The sequence below is a fragment of the Plectropomus leopardus genome, chromosome 14 (assembly GCF_026936395.1).
Source record: "Plectropomus leopardus strain MGB_pleo_1.0 chromosome 14, ASM2693639v1, whole genome shotgun sequence".
NCBI classification, from domain to species: Eukaryota; Metazoa; Chordata; class Actinopteri; order Perciformes; family Serranidae; genus Plectropomus; species Plectropomus leopardus.
The window spans coordinates 27,511,927-27,532,144 of record NC_142189.1 but is presented as its reverse complement, the minus strand read 5'-3'; the positions used below and the strand labels follow the sequence as shown (position 1 = coordinate 27,532,144).

General features: G+C 40.4%; 1 protein-coding gene across 2 annotated transcripts; it reads left to right on the top strand.

The window, feature by feature from the left end:
* Positions 1-1,145: 1,145 nt before the first annotated feature.
* On the top strand, positions 1,146-20,160 carry maco1b (macoilin 1b). 2 transcript variants are annotated; one of them, XM_042500847.2, is made up of 11 exons: positions 1,146-1,600; positions 3,031-3,172; positions 4,427-4,553; positions 6,734-6,857; positions 7,693-7,871; positions 9,855-10,416; positions 12,978-13,136; positions 13,962-14,144; positions 14,269-14,389; positions 15,942-16,116; positions 17,906-20,160. In XM_042500847.2, exons 1-11 carry the CDS (start codon positions 1,521-1,523, stop codon positions 18,106-18,108), a joined length of 2,055 nt encoding a protein of 684 aa, XP_042356781.1. In that variant the 5' UTR covers positions 1,146-1,520; the 3' UTR covers positions 18,109-20,160. The 2 variants fall into 2 exon arrangements, with proteins under 2 accessions (XP_042356781.1, XP_042356780.1); XM_042500846.2 differs by having other exon boundaries at positions 1,147-1,600; positions 9,852-10,416.
* Positions 20,161-20,218: the final 58 nt, after the last annotated feature.

Below are 20,218 nucleotides of genomic sequence, written 5' to 3'. Positions count from 1 at the left end.
AACTAAAATGTAAAATTAGAAACAAAAAATGGAAGAATGAAAAAAAAAGATTGCAAAAGGGGCACTTATCTGGTCAGAGGCCAAAAGGATTGGCCTCTAACCTGACTCAGAAATGAATGATTGAAGTAATAACTCAGTTGTTTTGAGTGCACTTTTTTAAGAATTTTAAGTACAGTGATATAATTCAACTTTGTTTCGCTGACCCATTTGTTAAAGTTGACTTAATATTATTACTAAAATGTTAGCTCCATTAATGTGAAAAAGTTTTTGACAGTGTTTGAGATGGGCCTACACGTTTCATTTTTTCAGTGATTAACCTATAATTAGTGAAGTTTGTTTTGGATGCTTGAAGAACTTAAGGCTTAATTAATAACAACAAAGTGCCTCCCTAATGCAAATTAAAAAAAGGATTTATGTCATGAAAAATATCAATACATACAGGTCCAGTAGCATGTTTAATTCCGATCAATATATGTTTTATGAGGCTGTTTCCAAGACAAGGAACAAATGAATATGCAGCATTATTAGCCTGTAATAGTACTCTGTTTAAACAACATCTAGACTGTAAGAATTAATCGGTTAATTAGTCCCCTAAATATATGTTCGTCATAAAATACAGTGACACATTGCATAGCAAACTTGTATCAATACTATTTGTAGCTTAGCTTTGCAAACAGTCTTGGCCATATTAATTTAAAAAAAGTCTTCCTCTTTTATTTTCTTCATGCCATTATGTTATGGTTCTTAGGCAGTGGCAAACAAAAAGCCATGGCTAAGGTTCATCATATTATAAGCAACCACTGCAACCCACACTTTTCAGTCAAACACGCACGCGCGCGCGTACACTATGCTCACATTTTAACCGGCTAACAAAACAGAGATGGCCTACAAGGCCTTGGGTCACGTCTGTCAATGAACCACACACAAAGGACCTGATATAAATAACCCCCGTATGCTGGAATGGCTCTTTTTGTGTCTGACACAAAGAGAATTTTGTCCCAAAGACTGCATTTTCTGCTCATAATAAACCAGAGGCATAAACCTCTAGCCCCGCCTCCGAGCTCCGCTCATTGGTCAATCGTGGATGCCCGATTTGTCCACAAAGATCTGATTGGTTAAACGGCGAGACGTTTCACACACAGCGTCCCTCACCTCGTCCCTCTGCACTGTTGTCTTTGGCGGAGGAGGACCGAGCGACCGGCCACGGTGCAACGTAAATGGCTCCTCTCCGTATCCGTCAAAGAGCGAGGCCTCGGCGGATAGATTGATTGGATGTACCAGCCGCCTGACAACGGGACGTACGTAAAATACAGCGCGGTTTAGGCTTATTGAGTCTGCGCTAACAGAAAAAGAGGAGGTTCCCGAATAGAGTCCTTTATTTATTTCTTTGTTTCCAGTGGGGAAAAATAATAACAGCGACATAAACCACAGGCACTTCATTTATTATCTTTGTCCGTATACACAAGAAAACTGGATAAGATTACAGTGGTTACTCGAAGGCCAAAGCCAAGCGGAGGAGGATGAAGCGGCGCAATGCGGACTGCAGCAAACTCCGACGGCCGTTAAAACGGAACCGAATCACTGAGGGGATATACGGCAGGTAACTTGTATGGAGCCTGACGGAGGGTCCTTCTCACCACAATAACGGGGGCACTGAATGGGGATGCTTGCGGCTTGGTGGCTGCACAACGTGAAACTTCCTGACGCTACCATTCATGCCAATGAACTGCCACTGCTTGCTAGCTTATTAACCCAGCTAACTGCTAGGGATAGCATAGTGTATGCTAACGGTATGTTTTCGTTGTACATTAGCAGGTAACGTTAGCTGTTAAGCTAGCAGTAGCGCTAGGCCTCAAAACAGCCTGTTTTGAACCATGACACAAGGTCTCTTTCACAGCCACGTTACTGTTTGAAATAAGTCGCCGTACATTTTTGGACACTTATCAAACAACCCTGACTATTCACTGTTTGGCCACGTCAATTGTCATCTGCTAGCGGCAGCAAAATTACCCGCTTCCCTGTTAGCTGAGGTAACTTATGTTAGCTAGCAAAACAGTAGCTTTGCTGCTCATTTCTAACTTCACCACATGCGTCTTCTCTATCCAGGTAATAGCGTAACATATGTTAACATTAACTGCAAACACGAGCTGATAACTCTGCGGTCACTTTGGCTTCTGAAGACCTTGTGTTACACTGATAAGATAACTTAAAGTTTTCCCTCACTGTCACACCTGACAGGTCCTGCCTCTGTGCAACTTTATATCTATCTCATAAACCAAACGTTAAAGGCCACAAGTTACACACGTGGCATCTAGACCCAGAGATGTGGGGCAGTTGTTGAATTATTGAGCAGATGCCCCCTTCATATAACAGTCAGGCTCTGAGATCAAAAAACACCCCTACTGTGCTACTTGCAGCTCGTAGGACTCTATCCACATAAAATGTCAAGTGTGATCAAATATATCTGTTTTATTATGGTGACATGAATTGTATCTTTAGGAAACAACCAGCAACAAATTGCAACAATCTGCGATTATGTGTTATCTCTACAGCCCATGAGAAAGTGATACACTGTAGTTTGGCACTGTTGCCATGTCCAAATATTCAAAGCAGCATCATATAAGAACATGTGAAAATGCAGAGTGAATTCTCCAGAAGTCTTTACAAGTCTCTTTATTTTCAATGTACTTGTTCTGTATGGCAAGCTGCATTTTATAACGCAAGTTGCTTAGAATATTTGCAATGCACAGAGACATTTTATCTGTCAAACTGCAGAAAGAGGCTCCAACATGCATCTTACACTTGATTCTCACACACCCACACAAACACTTAGATTAATGTCGAATCTCTTACTATATGATGGTGTGCCATATATTGAATGTTCGGGGTAAAAATGAGCACCATTCTTGCTGACACAAACCACATTGCCAAATAAAAAAATCACTTTTGAGTGTAATTTTGTTCAAAAACATTTTGTGTGATCCAAATTTTCTCTCTTTTTTATTATTATTATTATTATTTTTTTTTTAGTACCTTCCTGTACCTGAAGTTCCTGGTGGTGTGGGCGCTGGTGCTACTGGCAGACTTTGTTCTGGAGTTCAGATTTGAGTACCTCTGGCCATTCTGGCTCTTCATCCGGAGTGTGTACGACTCCTTTAGATACCAGGGGCTGGTGAGTGGCTGTGTCCTTATATTTAATACGATTGAAGTGAGGAGGAAGCATAGCCATGTTTTCAACCTTTTGTTTTATTTGTGTTTACTATTCAACCTTCAGAAGTTTTACTAAAATATCAATCAAGTGTTATAATTATGGACTTAGATTGTCATCCATTTCTGCTGTTACAGGCACTGACACATGGAATTAAGTATCCAGGCTATTGTTGCCTGTCTGCAGTAACATAACTTCTTCTTGTGAACAAGAAGCAATTAACAGTAGCTAGATTGCAAAGGGTACGATGGAAGGAAAGATTAGTAATCCTAGTGGCGCATCTTTGATTCCAGTGTAAATAAATCCCAAATCAGACTAAACCGGAAAAATAAGTCTTAAGTACTGCAAATAATTTGCCACAAATTAAGTGTTAATGGATATTTGTGAAATACAGACACATGAACACAGTAAGACAAAAGAGTATCTGACACTACAAACCTCTATTATCATTCCATCGTCAGTCCAAATGCTTCAGCCTAAATATAAACAACTTGATGCTGTAGCATGATGTATCAGGTATAAACTTATGATATGCCAGCTTTGATTCAAAGACGTGCGTTCTTTTCTTACCTGATTTCTACTAATAATCGGATTTCTTGGATGCATGTTAACGTAATCAGTGATTTACCTGGTTAGTTAGAGAAAAAGTGACAGTGATAGCTCTCAAAACCGAAAATTTGTTTTTCCCCCTTTACTTTATTTGCTGCCCCTTAGGATAATGACTCTAATTTGATGTAGTGTACAAACTACATATCCAATCATACCTGAGAGTCATCAATTTTCCTGTTCATCTAATTTTGTACGCTAATGTTAATCATAATTTTATTTTGCCTTGGGTGCATTATTGATGCCGTACAGCTCGTTCTTATTGAAATGCATTGTGTAGGTGTGTGTTTGTTGGTGTGTCTCACAGAGATGCAGAAAAGAAGAAGCAAAATTGTAATATTTGCCTTCACCATTCGTTTTATAATCCATCAGTGAAATATAGTTTAATCACACTCATTATAATGGATTAAGATATGACAGCTAACCCTTCTGTGAACTGGCGTCCAGCATCTTAAGGCTGGTTGTTAGACCGAAAGCCTTTCCTTTGTCTTTTCATTTTTACGGAAATGTTTGAAGTTTTGAGCATTAAAAAATCTAGCACGTTAAGACAACCTACATCTGTCTTTGTCGCATTTTTTGCTGGTTTATAACCACCTCTCATCTCCCCAACAGGCCTTCTCAGTATTCTTTGTGTGTGTGGCGTTTACCTCGGACATCATTTGCCTCCTCTTCATCCCAGTGCAATGGCTATTCTTCGCTGCCAGTACCTATGTGTGGGTGCAGTATGTTTGGCACACAGGTAAGGCCCTTCAGTATTTTCTAAATGTTTTGATATTTATTTGTATAAATATTGCATATGAGAAATTGGAAAAAGCCATGTTAAACTTGACTCTTGCTCTAACATTAGTCATATTTATCTTTACATTAGTTCTGTTTAATATTGCAAACTAAAAAAAGAGGGAAGAGGCTTTCTGTGTGTTCTCTTGATGAACCGTTAAGATAAATGCCACGCTGGCCACACTAATTCTTAGAACTTGCACTATTTTATGTTCCACTCAGTGCTTCATGGAAAAGCAGGTGTGAAAAGCGCTGTGCAATCCCCTTGCATATTGTGTTATCTTATTTACAAATAATTGGCTTGCTTCGTAGAATTTTGTGTGGTGAGTGTAAGTGAGCTGCACTCTGCGGATTAGTTGTCAGTCTGATTTAGCGGCATCCCCCCTGCGTTGACCAAAGGCCAGGTGTCAGATGGAAATCCTAGTGCCAGTTGGGGGAGGGAGAAACATGGAGTGGTCCCCCGCTTGCGTTCTGAACCCTCCAACTTCACTCACTAGTGACATTCCCTGCAAGAGTATTAATATCTCTTAACAACTCCACAGCCTGGGGGTGAAAGTGTCCTGAAGTTTATTGCGGTCAACAAGGAGACAATGCGTTGACCACCATTTGTGTTCAGTGATAATAGTGTGTCAGTAAACACCTATGTTGAGAAGTTTATGGTTTATATGAAATGATGGTCCACCTTTTGTGACTTGTGTGAGAGGGAGGAGGACAGGTGTGTGTGCATCAAGTGTTTACTCTCACGACAAAATTTGGGGCATGTGCTGTTTTATTGGATATCTTCAGTACACTGACGAGGGTGGTATTTTGGATGGCTGGACACTTCACGTTTAAACTGCAGTCAAAAATATAAATCATATTTGATAACAACCGAGATGTGCCAGATAACATCAAAAGCACAGCAGGGACTCTCACAGTGGGGAGGGGGGCTCTCCATATAGACCCTGCCAATGTCCGTATTCTAGAAAGTTTATTTGGGACAGTCAAATTGGTTGCTACTTCATCTAATGGGCACTTTGGACAAGTGAGCAGTGTTTGGCATCCATTTCCCTTAATGTTTCTCTGCGACAAAGATGAGCCAATTGTTGGATTGTTCTAACATAGATAGACATATACGAACTTTCCCTGAATATCGCATAAAGTAATGATTTGTCTTATGAACGAATAAGTCAGATAGTTTATTTAATTTTCAGCATTATCGCAGGTTCACGAGGACAGTTAAAAGGCTGAATCAAACTGCTGTCATACTATGCCATCAATACTAAAATGAACACAAATTTAAAACGTACAAAAATATTACTATTACGATTACTATAAAGCATTGATACTATAATAAATAAACCACAACATTTAAAATAGGCTCATGCTTGGGTGTCCTGAAGCTGACTTGGTAGAGAGAGCGCCCAATTTATTTACTGCAGCAGCCGCTTCAATGCCAGCTTACATGCCTTTGCTGCATGTCATCCCCTCTCTCTCCCCCTTTCATGCTAAAGCTGTCCTGTCAAAAAAGGCAAATAAAAAAAAACCCCAAATCTTAAAAGGGGTAATGCTGTGTTCATACTATAAGTTTTTTGTCTGGTGACCTGAGGGGAGGCATCCAGTCACGGGAGTTGGACATATGCAGTTTTCTGGTTAAGTCAAGACACAGTTAAGTGCGTCTCGCTGCTAAAGCACACAGTCTGAGAGTGCAGAGAGCCTCCAAATTCCCAGAATATATCTTCTCTTTTACAAGCTTGTTTTTGATTACTTTCCACCCCTGTAACCTGGTCTTCAGTCAAAGAACTGTGCCAGACAGAGATTGCATGCTTAAACACTGGCTGCACCTGGTGTGTGCAGATTGAAACCAGTTCAGGGTCTCGAACACAGAATGCAAAGTAATAAACATGACCTGACTGTCCCATCGCAAGTTACACTGGATGGTACAACCAGGACATTGATTGTGTCGCAGACTTCCAGTCTGTTCTGCTCACTGGAGAGACTCAGCAAGGCTGGCCTGCGTGTCATGCTAGTGACGTGAATAAACAATGACCAAGCATCCTGTGCCAACATTACCAAATTTTGGCGCTCGTTGCTCTGACGATAATGATGTCAACGCCAACTTTTCACTTTTTTTGCCCTGCTTTGTTGTTGTTTTTTTTCCAGAGAGAGGTGTCTGTCTGCCCACCGTGTCTCTATGGATACTCTTTGTGTACATAGAGGCAGCCATCAGATTCAAAGACCTGAAGAACTTCCACGTGGACTTGTGTCGTCCTTTTGCTGCACACTGGTGAGTCACAGTTCTGTTTTAGGAACTTGCTTTGACCAGGCTAAGCTTGCATGTCTAAGTTTAGTGACTCTGCCAACTCTGAATATATCAACATGGTGCAGAGAAATAACGAGGACAACATTATATCTACTAATCGGAATTTTTACACAGCTTCATTCATAGCTGCACACTTCCCAACATCAACGCTCTCACATGATTGGTTATATGGTGGGCCTCATGCCTCATTTTCATGATAAATCAGTTCAAGGCTGGATTCCCTGAATGTTTTATAGCGTATCTGCAGTTATATATGACTCATTGTACAAGTAGGAACTGTATATTTGCACTCTTCCCACTTTTATTGCAACTGCTGTTGCACAGCACCTTCCCTCAGGATAAATAAAGCTTTATCTCCTTATCTTAGAGGAAGTGTAGAGATGTTTGCTGTGCCATGGTCAAATGCAGGTTTTTTGTGCCACTGAGAGCTGTTTGTTTACATTTTGGTTTCTGTGTTTATAAAAAAAATAAATAAAAATAGGTCTAAGGTTTCTGCTAGATTCTCCCCAAGACTCAATTTGCATATTTATGAAAAATCCTGAAAGTGGCTTGAAGTAGCTTCTCAACATTGTGAGGTGGTAAACTGTGTAAGGCTAAGAGAGGTCTGCAATTTTGAATCTAGGAGTCCCTAAGAGCTCCGAGATGATTTGGATGTGTTAACTTATATTACACTATGATAAAGAATTCAAAATTATTGATAGCTTAAGTGCAGTATTTCCTTGATGGATCATTTTTAAAAATTTTGATCCATAAATGAAGTGTAGGCTCATGACTGTACTTCTTGTGTCCATCTTTGCAGCATTGGCTACCCAGTGGTCACGCTGGGCTTCGGCTTCAAGAGCTATGTAAGCTATAAGATGCGCCTTCGGAAGCAGAAGGAGGTGCAGAAGGAAAATGAGTTTTACATGCAGCTCCTGCAGCAGGCTCTGCCTCCAGAGCAACAAATGCTTCAGAGGCAAGAGCGAGAAGCAGAAGAAGGTAAGGTTCAAACACACATTCCTGCTGTGTGCACATATGAAGCGCCGGTTTCAGGAAATCTAAGGGTCACATTAACCTTCTACTAGGACTGAACAATAGAAACACATTATTTGATTAATCACACATAAATCACAAAATTAAGATTTCTTCAAATAGTATCTTTTTGCTTCACCGTTTGGTTAGTTAGCTAGCTGCCTTGAGATAGTAGGTGTTTTAGGACCAGAGGAACATTTTTCCATAGCTGCAAGAACTCTCCTTCTTGTTGTTTCCACACAGCAGAAAATAAGAACAATCGTGGTTTTTAAAACAGTGTTTTAAGGGACTTTAAGCTCCTGTCCTAGAATAGGCAGGGTTCCTGTGGATCCTTAAAAAATCTTAACAGGCATTGAATTAATGTAAAAATAAGACCTTAGTTGTTATTCAAATTTCTTAAATTAGTCTTTCAGAAGTCTAAAAGATGAGAACTAGAATTTTCTAAATGTATTTTTTTTACATTGCATTGTAAAATCTCAAAATCAGGTGTGAACATCTACTTTTGGTTAAATAATGTCTCAAATTTCTCCTCTTAAAACTTGTCACAATAAGAATTGAGGCAGCGGGATCTCACATGCAGAGTGAAAAACACAAAATCACCAACAAAGTCAGCCAGAAAATGCCACATGTTCCCACTTCAGTTGGTAAACCAAATAGATTATTATGCAATAATATGTTCATTGCCTTCCACGTGCTCCACTCTAAAACCGCTTTTTTTCAACTCTTGGTAAAGATAATCTAACATTTTTACAGGACAAAAATGTCATGTCATATGTTACCATAAACATTTGGGCAGGATTATCTTTCAGTTTTCGTTATATTAAAATTGGTCTTAAATTTCATTCCTAGAGGCAATAAAAAAGTCTCAGAGAGTCTTAAATCTAATTTGCCTTAAGCTGTATGAACCCTGAGAAGAGGTGCTCTCCTAGCAGAAGAAGAACAGAGAGTGACTTAACTGTACATTGGTTGGTCAAACACAGCCAAAGCAGCACCGTCAAGTGTTAAACCAACCGCTGACCGGCTAACAATACATCACTTAAGCATTCCTATTGGTGGTGTGAATGCAAACAGAAAAACTCCCTTGAAAGTATTTAGGTCTTAAGGGAGCTTCCTCGGTGGGCAGTTCTCTCAGGGAGTTCTCAGAACTGTTCAAAAACGCCTCGTGATGACACATGTATGGATCGGGTGGTTAAATGATCTGCCAGTCAGTCCGATGTTAGTCAGGATTGTAGACAAAGATGGCAGGTAGCCTACAGAAAGTTCTAAGCAAAGGCAGTAATGCCTGTAGATCTTGTTAGGCTTTGTGTTGGGCCCGGGATAAACACTTCCCAAGAGGTCTTGCATCCTGTCGCTGTGATGTAATGGATGTGACAATAAAGGTGGACCTTGGAAACAGGACTATCTTTTAAATTACACCCAGGCTTTTAGCAAGCTTGTGCTGGTTTGTCACAAATCTGTCTCTTCAAACAAAGCATTTCCCCGACTTACATATGCAGCATTTCCCTGCCTATCCAAAGTCTGTGGTTGCAGGTGTGCCCTGTCTTACCGTCTAAACAAATACACCATGCACATAGTAATCATGAGATGCTTTGATCATTTGATGTGATTAGGCAAAGTTTGGAAAGGAGGTCCAAGAACACGAAGTAAGTGGAAAATTGCAGCCAGCAAAGGATTCTTTTCACCAGCCAACCAATAAGAAAAAGGTGACTTCAAATGCAACACGGCTGTGTGGTTTTGTTGTTCAGTGTGAGGCAAAGTTTGACCATTTTACGCAAGTAATACTAATGCAACACATGAATCCTCTGTCAGTGGTTACATAAAGTCATGTTTTGTGGGGAATCACACACTGGTCAAGAGAGGATAGAGAATCTCTTAAAGATGAAGTCTCATGGCAGGTGTCATATAACATATCATGTTTATTCTTTTCACTTCCCTTTTTCCATACAGCAGCAGCAGCAGCTAAAGGAATATCAGAAGTGGACACACCTCCAGTGTCACAGAATGGCGCCCCAGCCAATAAAAAGACATCGGCACCACTGCCGGAGTTAGAGTATAGAGAAAAAGGGAAAGAGGGAAGGGGCGGCGGGGAGGCTAAAAAGCAGCACAACAGCAACAGCATCCTGCCATCATCAGTGGACTCTAAACTCCAAGAGATGGAGTATATGGAGAACCATATGAACAACAAGAGACTGACCACAGAGCTGGGCAGCACGGAGAACCTGTTGCTTAAAGAGGACAACAATTCCTCCTGCTCCTCCTCATCCTCCTCCTCCTCCAAAAACTACAAAAATTCTAGCAGCAATGCCGCGACGCTCAACTCATCGCCCCGCGGCCATAGTGCTACCAATGGCAGCGTGCCCTCCTCTGCACCATCGTCCTCCTCGTCCACGGGGAAGAACGAGAAGAAGCACAAGTTAGCAGTTGGGAAGGGGACGTCAGGCGGCTCCCACAGGGATCCCACAGACAACTGTATCCCCAACAACCAGCTTAGCAAGCCAGAAGCACTTGTTAGGTAAGGAACACACGCTCCGACTCAGATGTATTCATCAAGACACCATACGCACAAACTACACTGACTACAACATTGTGGTCACATATCATGAAATCAAATATTCTAGCTTTATCAAATTTTCTCTCAAACTCAAACATTTCACCCACTGTCAAGTGTGTGTGTTGATGCTAGGAATGTCCTGGTGACATTTTTTTTTGCTTGATCATGTCAAGTCCAAACTTTATCATATTTTTTATTGATCTTTACCCCTTTATAATTGATTTGCACTCTTAAGCAGGATTTATATTTCCGCTTCAAATCGACACGTAGACGTGTACCCTACGCTGTGAACTATACCATAGCCTGAAGTTCATTTCACCAGAAATGTCACTTTGCATTGCGGCGAGGCAGATCTTTGTCTTTAACACAGACCTCCTGTGTGTTTTTGTAAGCTGACACCACGTTCCTCTGTTAGACAAAGCTTTTATTTACTTTAATTTCACAGATACGACACACAATTGTGAAGACAATAAATCCTCCACACAAAGGCATTTTAAGTCTTGTGTGTGATTTATCCTGGCTTTATATGAGTAGAGGAAAGTCCATCAGGCACTACACTAATTCATACAGTGTAAAATGCCATAAGCTTGTGCTAATAACCTAAGCGTGTTATATTTGTTGAGAAAACATGACTTGTATAAGACAATGAATTGTCAGTATTGTGAGTTGTTATTGAGATGAATTTTGTATTTGTCACCTTTGTTAAATGTTGCTGTTGTTCCTGGCTTCATATGAGTAGAGAAAATCCCCAAGAGATGTTTGCATTTACACAATATAAAATGCCAAAAGCTTGTGCTCATAAGGTTAGCATGTTGTATTTGTGGGGAAATGTGTTCAGCAAAAGAAGTGTTTGTTTTGTCTTGTTAGTTGTAATGAAGCTGATTTACGTGTTTGATATTGTTGCTGGCAAGCTACGATGTGTATTTTGAATCAATCAAACTTTAAAGCACTTCACCACTGACTTGCATTTTGAAGATGTAACAGCAGAGCAACACAACTACGCAAGTATAAATGCTCACAACGGCACAGGTTACATGCCTATACTACAGCACAGAGCTGACACACAACTACAAATCCCCCTTTAACTGCACACACTTGAAGCAGACCTACATTAAAATTAATACAGGAGCCTAGATATTTTACAGATGAGCTCTGCATTACAGCTGACCTTTAATGGCTTCCTGTAATATTTTGTAGTGTCCTATAGCCTTGTGGTATTTTGTTTGATATCTCTGTTCAACAGAGGAGTGTCAGTGTGTGGATCTGATGTGGCAGAGAGGTTTGAAGAGGACTCAGACAACCTCTAATCCCCAACATGAACAGAATACTTAAATTCAGGGCCTTTCATCTAATAGCAGCACTTTCAAAGCATGGTAGATGTTTTTTAGTTGCTTTTTCTTGCATCGCTTGTTGCTTCACTCGAGTGTCATTAACTGAAACTGTTTTGCAGGCTTCTGTTTATTTTATGGTTTATTCATTTAACGCTCGCAAAACGAAGTGATTCGAGTGTTTTTATGGTGTGCAGCAGTTACTTTTTGACAGCTTGTGCACCTGAAGCAAACAGAGACCGGATTGAAATTTTTATCATGCTTTTTAAAGCCTAAAAAATCCACTAAAAAAAGTAAAAGATCTGTTCTGATCAGCTTGCAACATCCTTAGTTGTGAAAGCACATATTGCAAACAGATGGTCATTAAGATTGTCTCTTGCTGGTGTTATTTAATTGGTCTGAGTGTTGAAAAATGTAATTTCACTCTTAATATATTTGCATCTTTGGCACACAATAGTAGATTATTGACTCAGTAACAGATAATAGTTTTTTTAAGAGTCATTTTGCAGGTGTATGAGAGGGTTGATGGTGGATAATTTAAAATGTCAAAGACAGTAACAGAATGTGCAGTGTGTCATTGTTTTGGTGCCTTCCAGGTGTGTCTTATCCAATCTTATTTTATCAGTGTCACTCTTTGCAGTGTGTATTTTTGTCGTATTTTTTTCTTGGTGACTGTCTCAGATGACAGCAGATAAACCAACACAAATTTATACTCAATATCTGTAACATCAAATTCTACTTAAAGGTTATGATACATCTCAGACTCTTAGAAATAATGCTGAACATCTGTCAAGCACTGATGATACTCTGGCCTGTGAGTAGGACATAAAAATGGTTCTAAAGATTCCTTCACCCACCTTAAATTCAGACTGAAGTCCGTCACTATTTGTGCAAAACTTAAGAGCATAAACGCATGTTTTTGTTTTTTTTTTGGTTACACTGTATTTGACTCATGTAAGTCTTTATTTATACATCTGTACAGACTGAATATGAACATGCATTTAGGGACTGTTTTCTGAGGCAGCTGTTTGCGACTGTGGTCTGGGGCAGATGAATAACCCATAGTTGGACCATTAGGCCATATTATCTGGATTTATGTGCCCATAACAGCATACATGTATTGATGTACGTGATGTCATAGAAGCTGCATTTCTAAGTGTCTCTCCTCTCTGTTCACTCTTCCACCTGGGACAGATTGGAGCAGGATGTTAAGAAGTTGAAGGCAGACCTGCAGGCCAGCCGGCAGGTTGAGCAGGACCTGCGCAGCCAGATTGGCTCGCTGGGCAGCGCTGAGCGCTCCATACGCACTGAGCTGGGCCAGCTGCGCCAGGAAAACGAGCTGCTGCAGAACAAGTGAGTGGGGACACTACCAGCCAGATCAAACAGTGTCACACCAGTGATACTTTTGGTTATGGATCTTTACTAGCTGGAGAACTGGAGCATTGGGGTTGTTATTGTCATGCATCAGTAAAAATTAACACCAGGGGTCGACCAGTATCGATTTTTTGATACCAATACCAATTGACTGATAACTGATATTTGGAACCGATATGTGTTAACACTAAAAATGAAAATCTTCCCGTCAGTGTTTAGAATATAACAAACTCCAACACAAAACATTGTTTAAATGCCTTTAGCTAATGTTTAATCAAGACTGAGAAGTTCAGAATCATATACAGCAAGTTCCCATTTTTTTTATTAATTCAAGTGAAAATTTAAATAAAAAAAGAGTAAATTAAAATAGCACCCTGAGGTTTTACAAAGTAAAATTTCCTCCCGTGCGAACACTTTCTTTTTTTTATCAGCAATCATTATATAAAACGCTGATATAGATAATCTGCAATATGCAAATATGGGCCTCAATAATCTGAGAGGCTGATAATCTGTAGACCCTGTTTTAATTCTGTAGCAAAAAAGCATCTTTATGCGGAATAATTAACATTAAATTGCTTTACATTTTCAAGCTCCTATCTAACTAGAACATGTTTTCTAGAGGCATCCCTCAGATTTGGGAAGACTTTCAATGAGATCCAGAAATAGGAATTATTTTGTATGTACTGCACAAATAAATTCTGTACATGTGAAACATTGATGAAGTAAGAAATGCGGATCCTGCCAGCCTCTATTTCCTGCTTGTAAATGTTCTCCTCCATGATATGTGTGTGTGTGCACTTGCAGGCTCCATAATGCCGTGCAGGCAAAGCAAAAGGACAAGCAGGCAGTGGGCCAGCTGGAGAAGAGGCTCAAAGCCGAGCAGGAGGCTCGAGCCACCGCCGAGAAACAGCTCGCAGACGAAAAGAAACGAAAGAAGTTAGAGGAGGCAACAGCAGCCAGAGCAGTAGCACTAGCAGCAGCATCCAGGTATGTGCACTTATATCTAACCTTTGACATTTCGTTTTCAATAACTGTTTTACTTGTTGCTTGGTTCTTTCAAGTTATGATCTGTCATCGTTTTTTCCCTTTTTTTTCCTCCCTTTTTTTTCAGAGGGGAGTGCACAGACACGCTGCGGCGGCGAATCACTGAATTAGAAACAGAGTGTAAGAAACTAACAATGGACATCAAGCTAAAGGAGGACCAGATCAGAGAGCTTGAGTTGAAAGTTCAGGTAAGGCTTTTTTTATTGCTTGAAATATTTATGGGAATTGTCACCATCAAGTATAGATAAAAAAAATCTCTTTCTTTAAGCAACTTTCGTACAAAGTTGTTTATTGCCTTTTTCCTAATTTATTTCCCAAACAAATCAAACCGTTTTTTTTTTATGCTCCAGAGGTTTAAATACTTGTGACTGAATGCAGCACAATAAAAGTGATGTCAGTCCAGGTTTCAAAGAGTTAAGAGCAGTGTTGGAAATTAACTTTTTTTGTCCACCTGCCACTGCGGCTGGTGGATTCCAAAATCTAGCAGCCTCTCAATAGATTACTATTGTTTTTTTTGGCTGGTGAGCGAAGCAAATCTAGCAGCCACATGCATATTTTACCAGCATTTGGCTGCTGGCTGGTGCTGGCTTCCAACCCTGGTTTAGAGGATGAGCAGATATGCTCAATGAATAAATGCATGAATGAATTTATCAAGAGGCTTTTTGATTCTGCACAGCAATTCATGAAGTCTTGGGTTCCTGAAATGTAGCCTGTTGTAGTCTTGTGTACGTTGCCAGGTCTGCTTTTGCTTTTACACACAAAAAGCTTTTTCAATATTGCTCATAAGTGTGAGAAAACGTCACAAAAGACAGAAGCGATGCAACAAAATGCAGTCAGTGTACCTTTGTTGACCAGAAGTAGCTGCAGAGTCAACGCTCCTGACTTTCACACTGCTCTCCGGGATAAAATCTCCTTTGAGTCATCTCATCCACTCGATGAAGATGTCTGAGATGGTTACAGGCTGTGCCCCCTCAGACATAATATTATCTCCTGCTTTCTGCTAAGAAGTTGTGGATTTACAGCTCACAGCAACTCAATATGATGCAGTCTGTGGCTTTTGTTTGATATCTAGTGTCAGCAAGAAATGTTGCACATTTATGATTTGTTGCTAGCATAGTTAGCAAGCATTAAGCTTGGACACATAACTTGTCTTGTTGACTTTATTATTCAACGTTATCCTGAATGTCCCGCCAAACCCTATTTTAAAGTTTGACGGTTCCATAAAGTGTTGCATGATAGTGTATATGAAAAAAGGAACGAGTTGTCAAAATTTTTACTGAAAAGTAGAATCGGATTCAACTGACAAATTGTAGTTTATTGCAACATAAAAAGACATTTCTAAATTCTTAATCTTACTTTTTTGTCTCACAAAACGCCTCATTTTGGACAAAGACAACCCTTCAGTGTGCTACATTGTATGGCACCCTATAGACTTTATAAGAGAAGCCAGTCAACATTATGTTAAGAAATTTCTGTTAGTTGATAAAAAAATGTTCTGTCACTGTCGCGCTAACAGGCTGACTCACTGCACTGATGCATACTAACCTCAAGCACTTATTTACATTCTGGGTTTGACTTTCCATTTGTACTTTCTACACCTCTGAATGAATAGCTCTTCACATCAGTTATGGAAGTTATGAAAATGAATCAAATTTGCTCCATCAAATTGCTAAAGCATCCAGTCAGAGACAAAAACCTCCTGGTTGACCCTAACTGTGTCTCTTTTCCTCCATCTGTCAGGAGCTTCATAAATATAAGGAGAATGAAAAAGACACAGAGGTGCTGATGTCGGCGCTGTCAGCCATGCAGGACAAGACCCAGCACCTGGAGAACAGTCTGAGTGCAGAGACCAGGATCAAACTGGACCTCTTCTCTGCACTTGGAGACGCCAAGAGACAGCTGGAGATTGCACAAGGTCAGTCTGATTTCCATAAATAACACATTTACTCACACACAGTGTTTCGGACTATTAGGGGGAGTCTTGGACATTAAGGATGGCAGTTCTGGTTAATTTTGCTTAATGACATGAAATGCAAGTGGCCTCAGGCAATGCAATTTTAATGTTTTGTGATGTAAATATCTTGTCCCTTATTTTATTTTCTGTTGGCTTTGCTGACAGACAGCTGGCCAGTTGTGTTAACATGCATAGAAGTCACTGCCCTCCTCCCAGTCTCCACTGTATGAGCACTCATTCTGTGATCACTGCTGATAACACTGTCCTGGTGGTCTGATGAGGCTGCTGCTGCTGCTGCAAAAAAAAAAAAAAAAAAAAAAAAGGTTGCCACCTTTTGGTCTCCCCTGAAGTTGCCCCGCTGAGTAAGCAGCTTCATTTTGAGCTGAAAAACCCCTGTAGCATTTTTAATAATGCTAGCACTATTAGCTGTACTAACACTGCTAACTGTGCTAACAGTGATTACATAGTTACCGCTAAAGGGGTTTGCAGCTCACCATTGAGCCGTTTACTTACTGGGGTGACCTGGGGGGAGACTGGAGGGTGGCCATAGCAACAATGTTGGGTGAGGGTGGCAATATTAGCAGTGATCACCAAACTTGTGGCGCCGCTAGCTTCCACCAGACCACAATCATGGGCATTGCAGTTAACCAAAGAGAATTAAAATGAATCTATAGACAGACATGCTAAACCAGTTCAAAAGTTTCTCTGCTGTTAACAAATTCATTTTTAACCATTGACATCCCAAGAGCAGTGGTTCCCAGCTGGTCTCATCACAGTGCCCAGATTTCATTAGTTCAGGGTCCACATACATATAATCAGTTACCACATATTCAATTTTACTTCACAAAATGTAAACATGTTGACTTGCAACACAAAAAAAAGAAAACGTGATGCAAGAAATAATAGATAGAGCACTTCAAAATAAAAGGTCTGTGGAAATTCACTGTAGTTCAGAATAAAGTGTGTTTTTGACAAACTTGACACATTCACCAGTCACTTGCAGTCCATTCAGAATGCACCTACAACCCACTGTTGGAGCCCAGCCCACCTGTTAGCAGGGATCCCACAGATCCTGTAAAAAGCCTTATAAAGCACTGAATTCATTCATCTAAAAACAAGGCTTTAATTGGTAATGAATTGACTTAAATTATTCTTTCAAAAGTCTTAAAAAATCTCAGACACGGGAAGTGGGATTTTACTAATCTTTTTTTCCCAATGTTGCATTATAAAATCTCAAAATTAATAGCAACATCTTTTTTCTTTTTTTTTAATTTAATAAATTACTTTTCCGAAACATGATCATGATGAGAATTCAAGCAGTGGAATCGTACATGCAGATTGAGAAACACAAAATTGTCCAAGAAACAGGCTAGAAATGCCAGATATTTTCCAAACCTGTTGGTTAACCAAATAGACTCCTTTATAATAATATAATATGTTCATTTTCTTCCACGTGTGCCACCTTATTTTTCCAACATTTACACACGTAGACAATTAACTTTCTCACTGGACAAAAAAAGTCCTGTTTTTGTTACAATACACAAATAAAACTGCCCTTGTTCAATTTTGGTTATTAGAAAATCAGTCTTAAACTTATTCCGAGTGACATTAAAAAAAGCCTTAAAAAGTCCAGAATCTAATTTGCTTTAAGCTATAGGAACCACTTCCCTAATGCACACCTATAAATATTTTGCACCATGTTGTCAAGGTTCCTTTGTTTTTGGACTAACCTGCTGATGTGGGTCCTCAGGTCAGATCTTGCAGAAGGACCAGGAGATAAAAGATCTGAAGCAGAAGATAGCCGAAGTGATGGCCGTCATGCCCAGCATCTCTTACACAGCCGACACCAGCAGCATGACCCCTGTGGCCCCCCACTACTCCTCCAAGTTCATGGACACCAATCCCTCCGGCCTAGACCCCAACGCCTCCGTTTACCAGCCACTCAAAAAGTGAACGCATCGTCCCGGCCCGCCCGCCCGCCCGCCCCTGCCTCCATCATTTTTATTTTTCCTGCAGGCCCCACCACCTTCCAATCTGCTCGGCATGTCTGCGGCTGAGTTTTTCTTGGGTTTTTATTTTTTCTCCTCGCCAGGTCAGAAGGATGTTGTATCGTGTGACTGTATTTGTTGTAGTTAAAACAAAAGACAAAAAAAACTTTATTAAACGGACATCACATGTCAACTAGGAAGTCCCAGTTTTTTTTTCTCTTAAGTGTCTAGCGAAACCTCACAGAATCGGGTGTGTAACTTCATCTCAAGGGTCTCCCTTTCCCACCACCACTGCAACCACCCTCAACCAGTTACCTGCTCTCTGGTCCTGGGGAACAGCCGCTTTATGATTTAAGGTTTCGCCTCCTAAAACTTGGAAAACAGAGTTCTCCTTTCTCATACGGTCATACAGCCTGACTTGTATCTCGATTTCTTTTCTCCCAAGGTAGTTGGCAACATCTGTACAACCAGAGGAATGTAGTGCAAAGTCGGCACAGACTCTCTCCCCTGTTTAATTTATTTTTTAAGACACCGAATGAGCCCCGCTCGCTGCTGCTCTGGGGTTTGGTGGTAAATGGTTTTTAAAGTGTTTTGTGTGGTTCTGTTTGTTCACTCTTTAAGATTCAAGTGTTGATTTCAACAGGCTGGAAGTGTTGATTTGCAACAAGTTGGAGAAGACCTTGTATTATAAGTGGAAAACATAGACCTTAAAATTAAATGAACGCAAGCAGCATCGGCGAAAACAGCAGTTTGGTTTCCCTCCCATTCTATTTTCTGAGTTTTTGAGGAAAGTGTGCGGGAAAAAAAAGCCGCCGCCTGGCTTCTCTGCGTCGTCTTTCATCAGTTGTCATGATCACAGTGCCTTGAGTTGAGGACATAGAGTGAGTTTGATAATGAGATCCGGCCCTTCTGAATTAGTGTGAAGCATCTGGCTAAGCTGGTCAGGATAAGAATTTGACCTCGCCTTGTGAAGTGGGACAAAGTTGCCTTCAGACGCTGATTTGGCTTTCAGACTCCCTACTGATTTCCCAACTGGTGGGGACGCTGATCCATCATGTCAACTCAAGGGCAGCTTTATCCCTCACGTAACTCGCTGATACATCAGTCAGCACCAAATTCATTGTGCTCCCATGTTGACATGATGTTGGTCACCAGAGTGTACCTCTCCCAGGTCTCCAGCTCGTTACACGTCTGCTCGCAGAAGCTCATCTCTGCTGCTGTTAAACCCCAAATCCCTCTGGGCTTAAGCTGCTGCCCCCTCTGTTCTTTTTGAATTTAAAGTTGCACACGCTGTTCGAAAGGGAAAACTGTAAAAGATGGACCGTGCAATGTAAACAAATGCCAACTTTAATATAGCCGAATTTTATTTAACGAATCCTCCACTTCTGTTCGTGTGCCAAGACGGGGGAATCTCTTGTAATGTGTTCAAGAATGTACTGCAAAAAAACATTGGCTGACGTGTTTGTCAAATATCCAGATGAATATCACTTAATGGAGGTTTTTCTGTTGAGCAGGTAGAGAAAGTGGTCACCTGTTTGTAGTAGACTGTGTAGTTAAAAGTAAGGGACTAGAAAGTCACATTTCTTTTTGTGAATGTTACAGTATTTGCAACTGTTTGGGGAAGTAAGCAGTTTTTCCTTACTCTTGTTTCTGGTATTATTGTTCTTTTTCCTGCAGGGAGAAACTCGCTTGAGTCCGATGTGGTTTCACCATCATCTGAAATGGTCATTGTTGTGCGTGTGGTTTTCACCTACTGTATATGGAGACGCTTTTGTTTTTCTTTTTCTTTTTTTTTTCGCGCTCAGATTGCTGTCATTGGCTCCTGGAAAAAAAAAGTTGTGAAAATTACAGTTTAGTCAGTTGCTTGGTCAACTGATTGTTGGAGGTATAAAGGAGTGTTTTGTTTTTTGTTTTCTATGCCCACAGTCACTGCTCTGTTTCTCCCCAGGTCTGACCTTGGCTGTGCTCTCGCTCTGTGAGGTTTACAAGGAATAAACATTTTTTTCTTGCAAATTGACTTTGCTTCGCTCGTTGTTACTCTGACACTTATGTCTAGATATTTCATTCATGTTGTC

Excerpts from the sequence above, each read along its gene's own strand:
- maco1b (XM_042500846.2), top strand. The coding sequence starts at position 1,521 with ATGAAGCGGCGCAATGCGGACTGCAGCAAACTCCGACGGCCGTTAAAA. Across the intron at positions 1,601-3,030 it reads ACTGAGGGGATATACGGCAG|TACCTTCCTGTACCTGAAGT; the intron begins GTAACTTGTATG and ends TTTTTTTTTTAG. Across the intron at positions 14,390-15,941 it reads AGCTTGAGTTGAAAGTTCAG|GAGCTTCATAAATATAAGGA; the intron begins GTAAGGCTTTTT and ends TCCATCTGTCAG.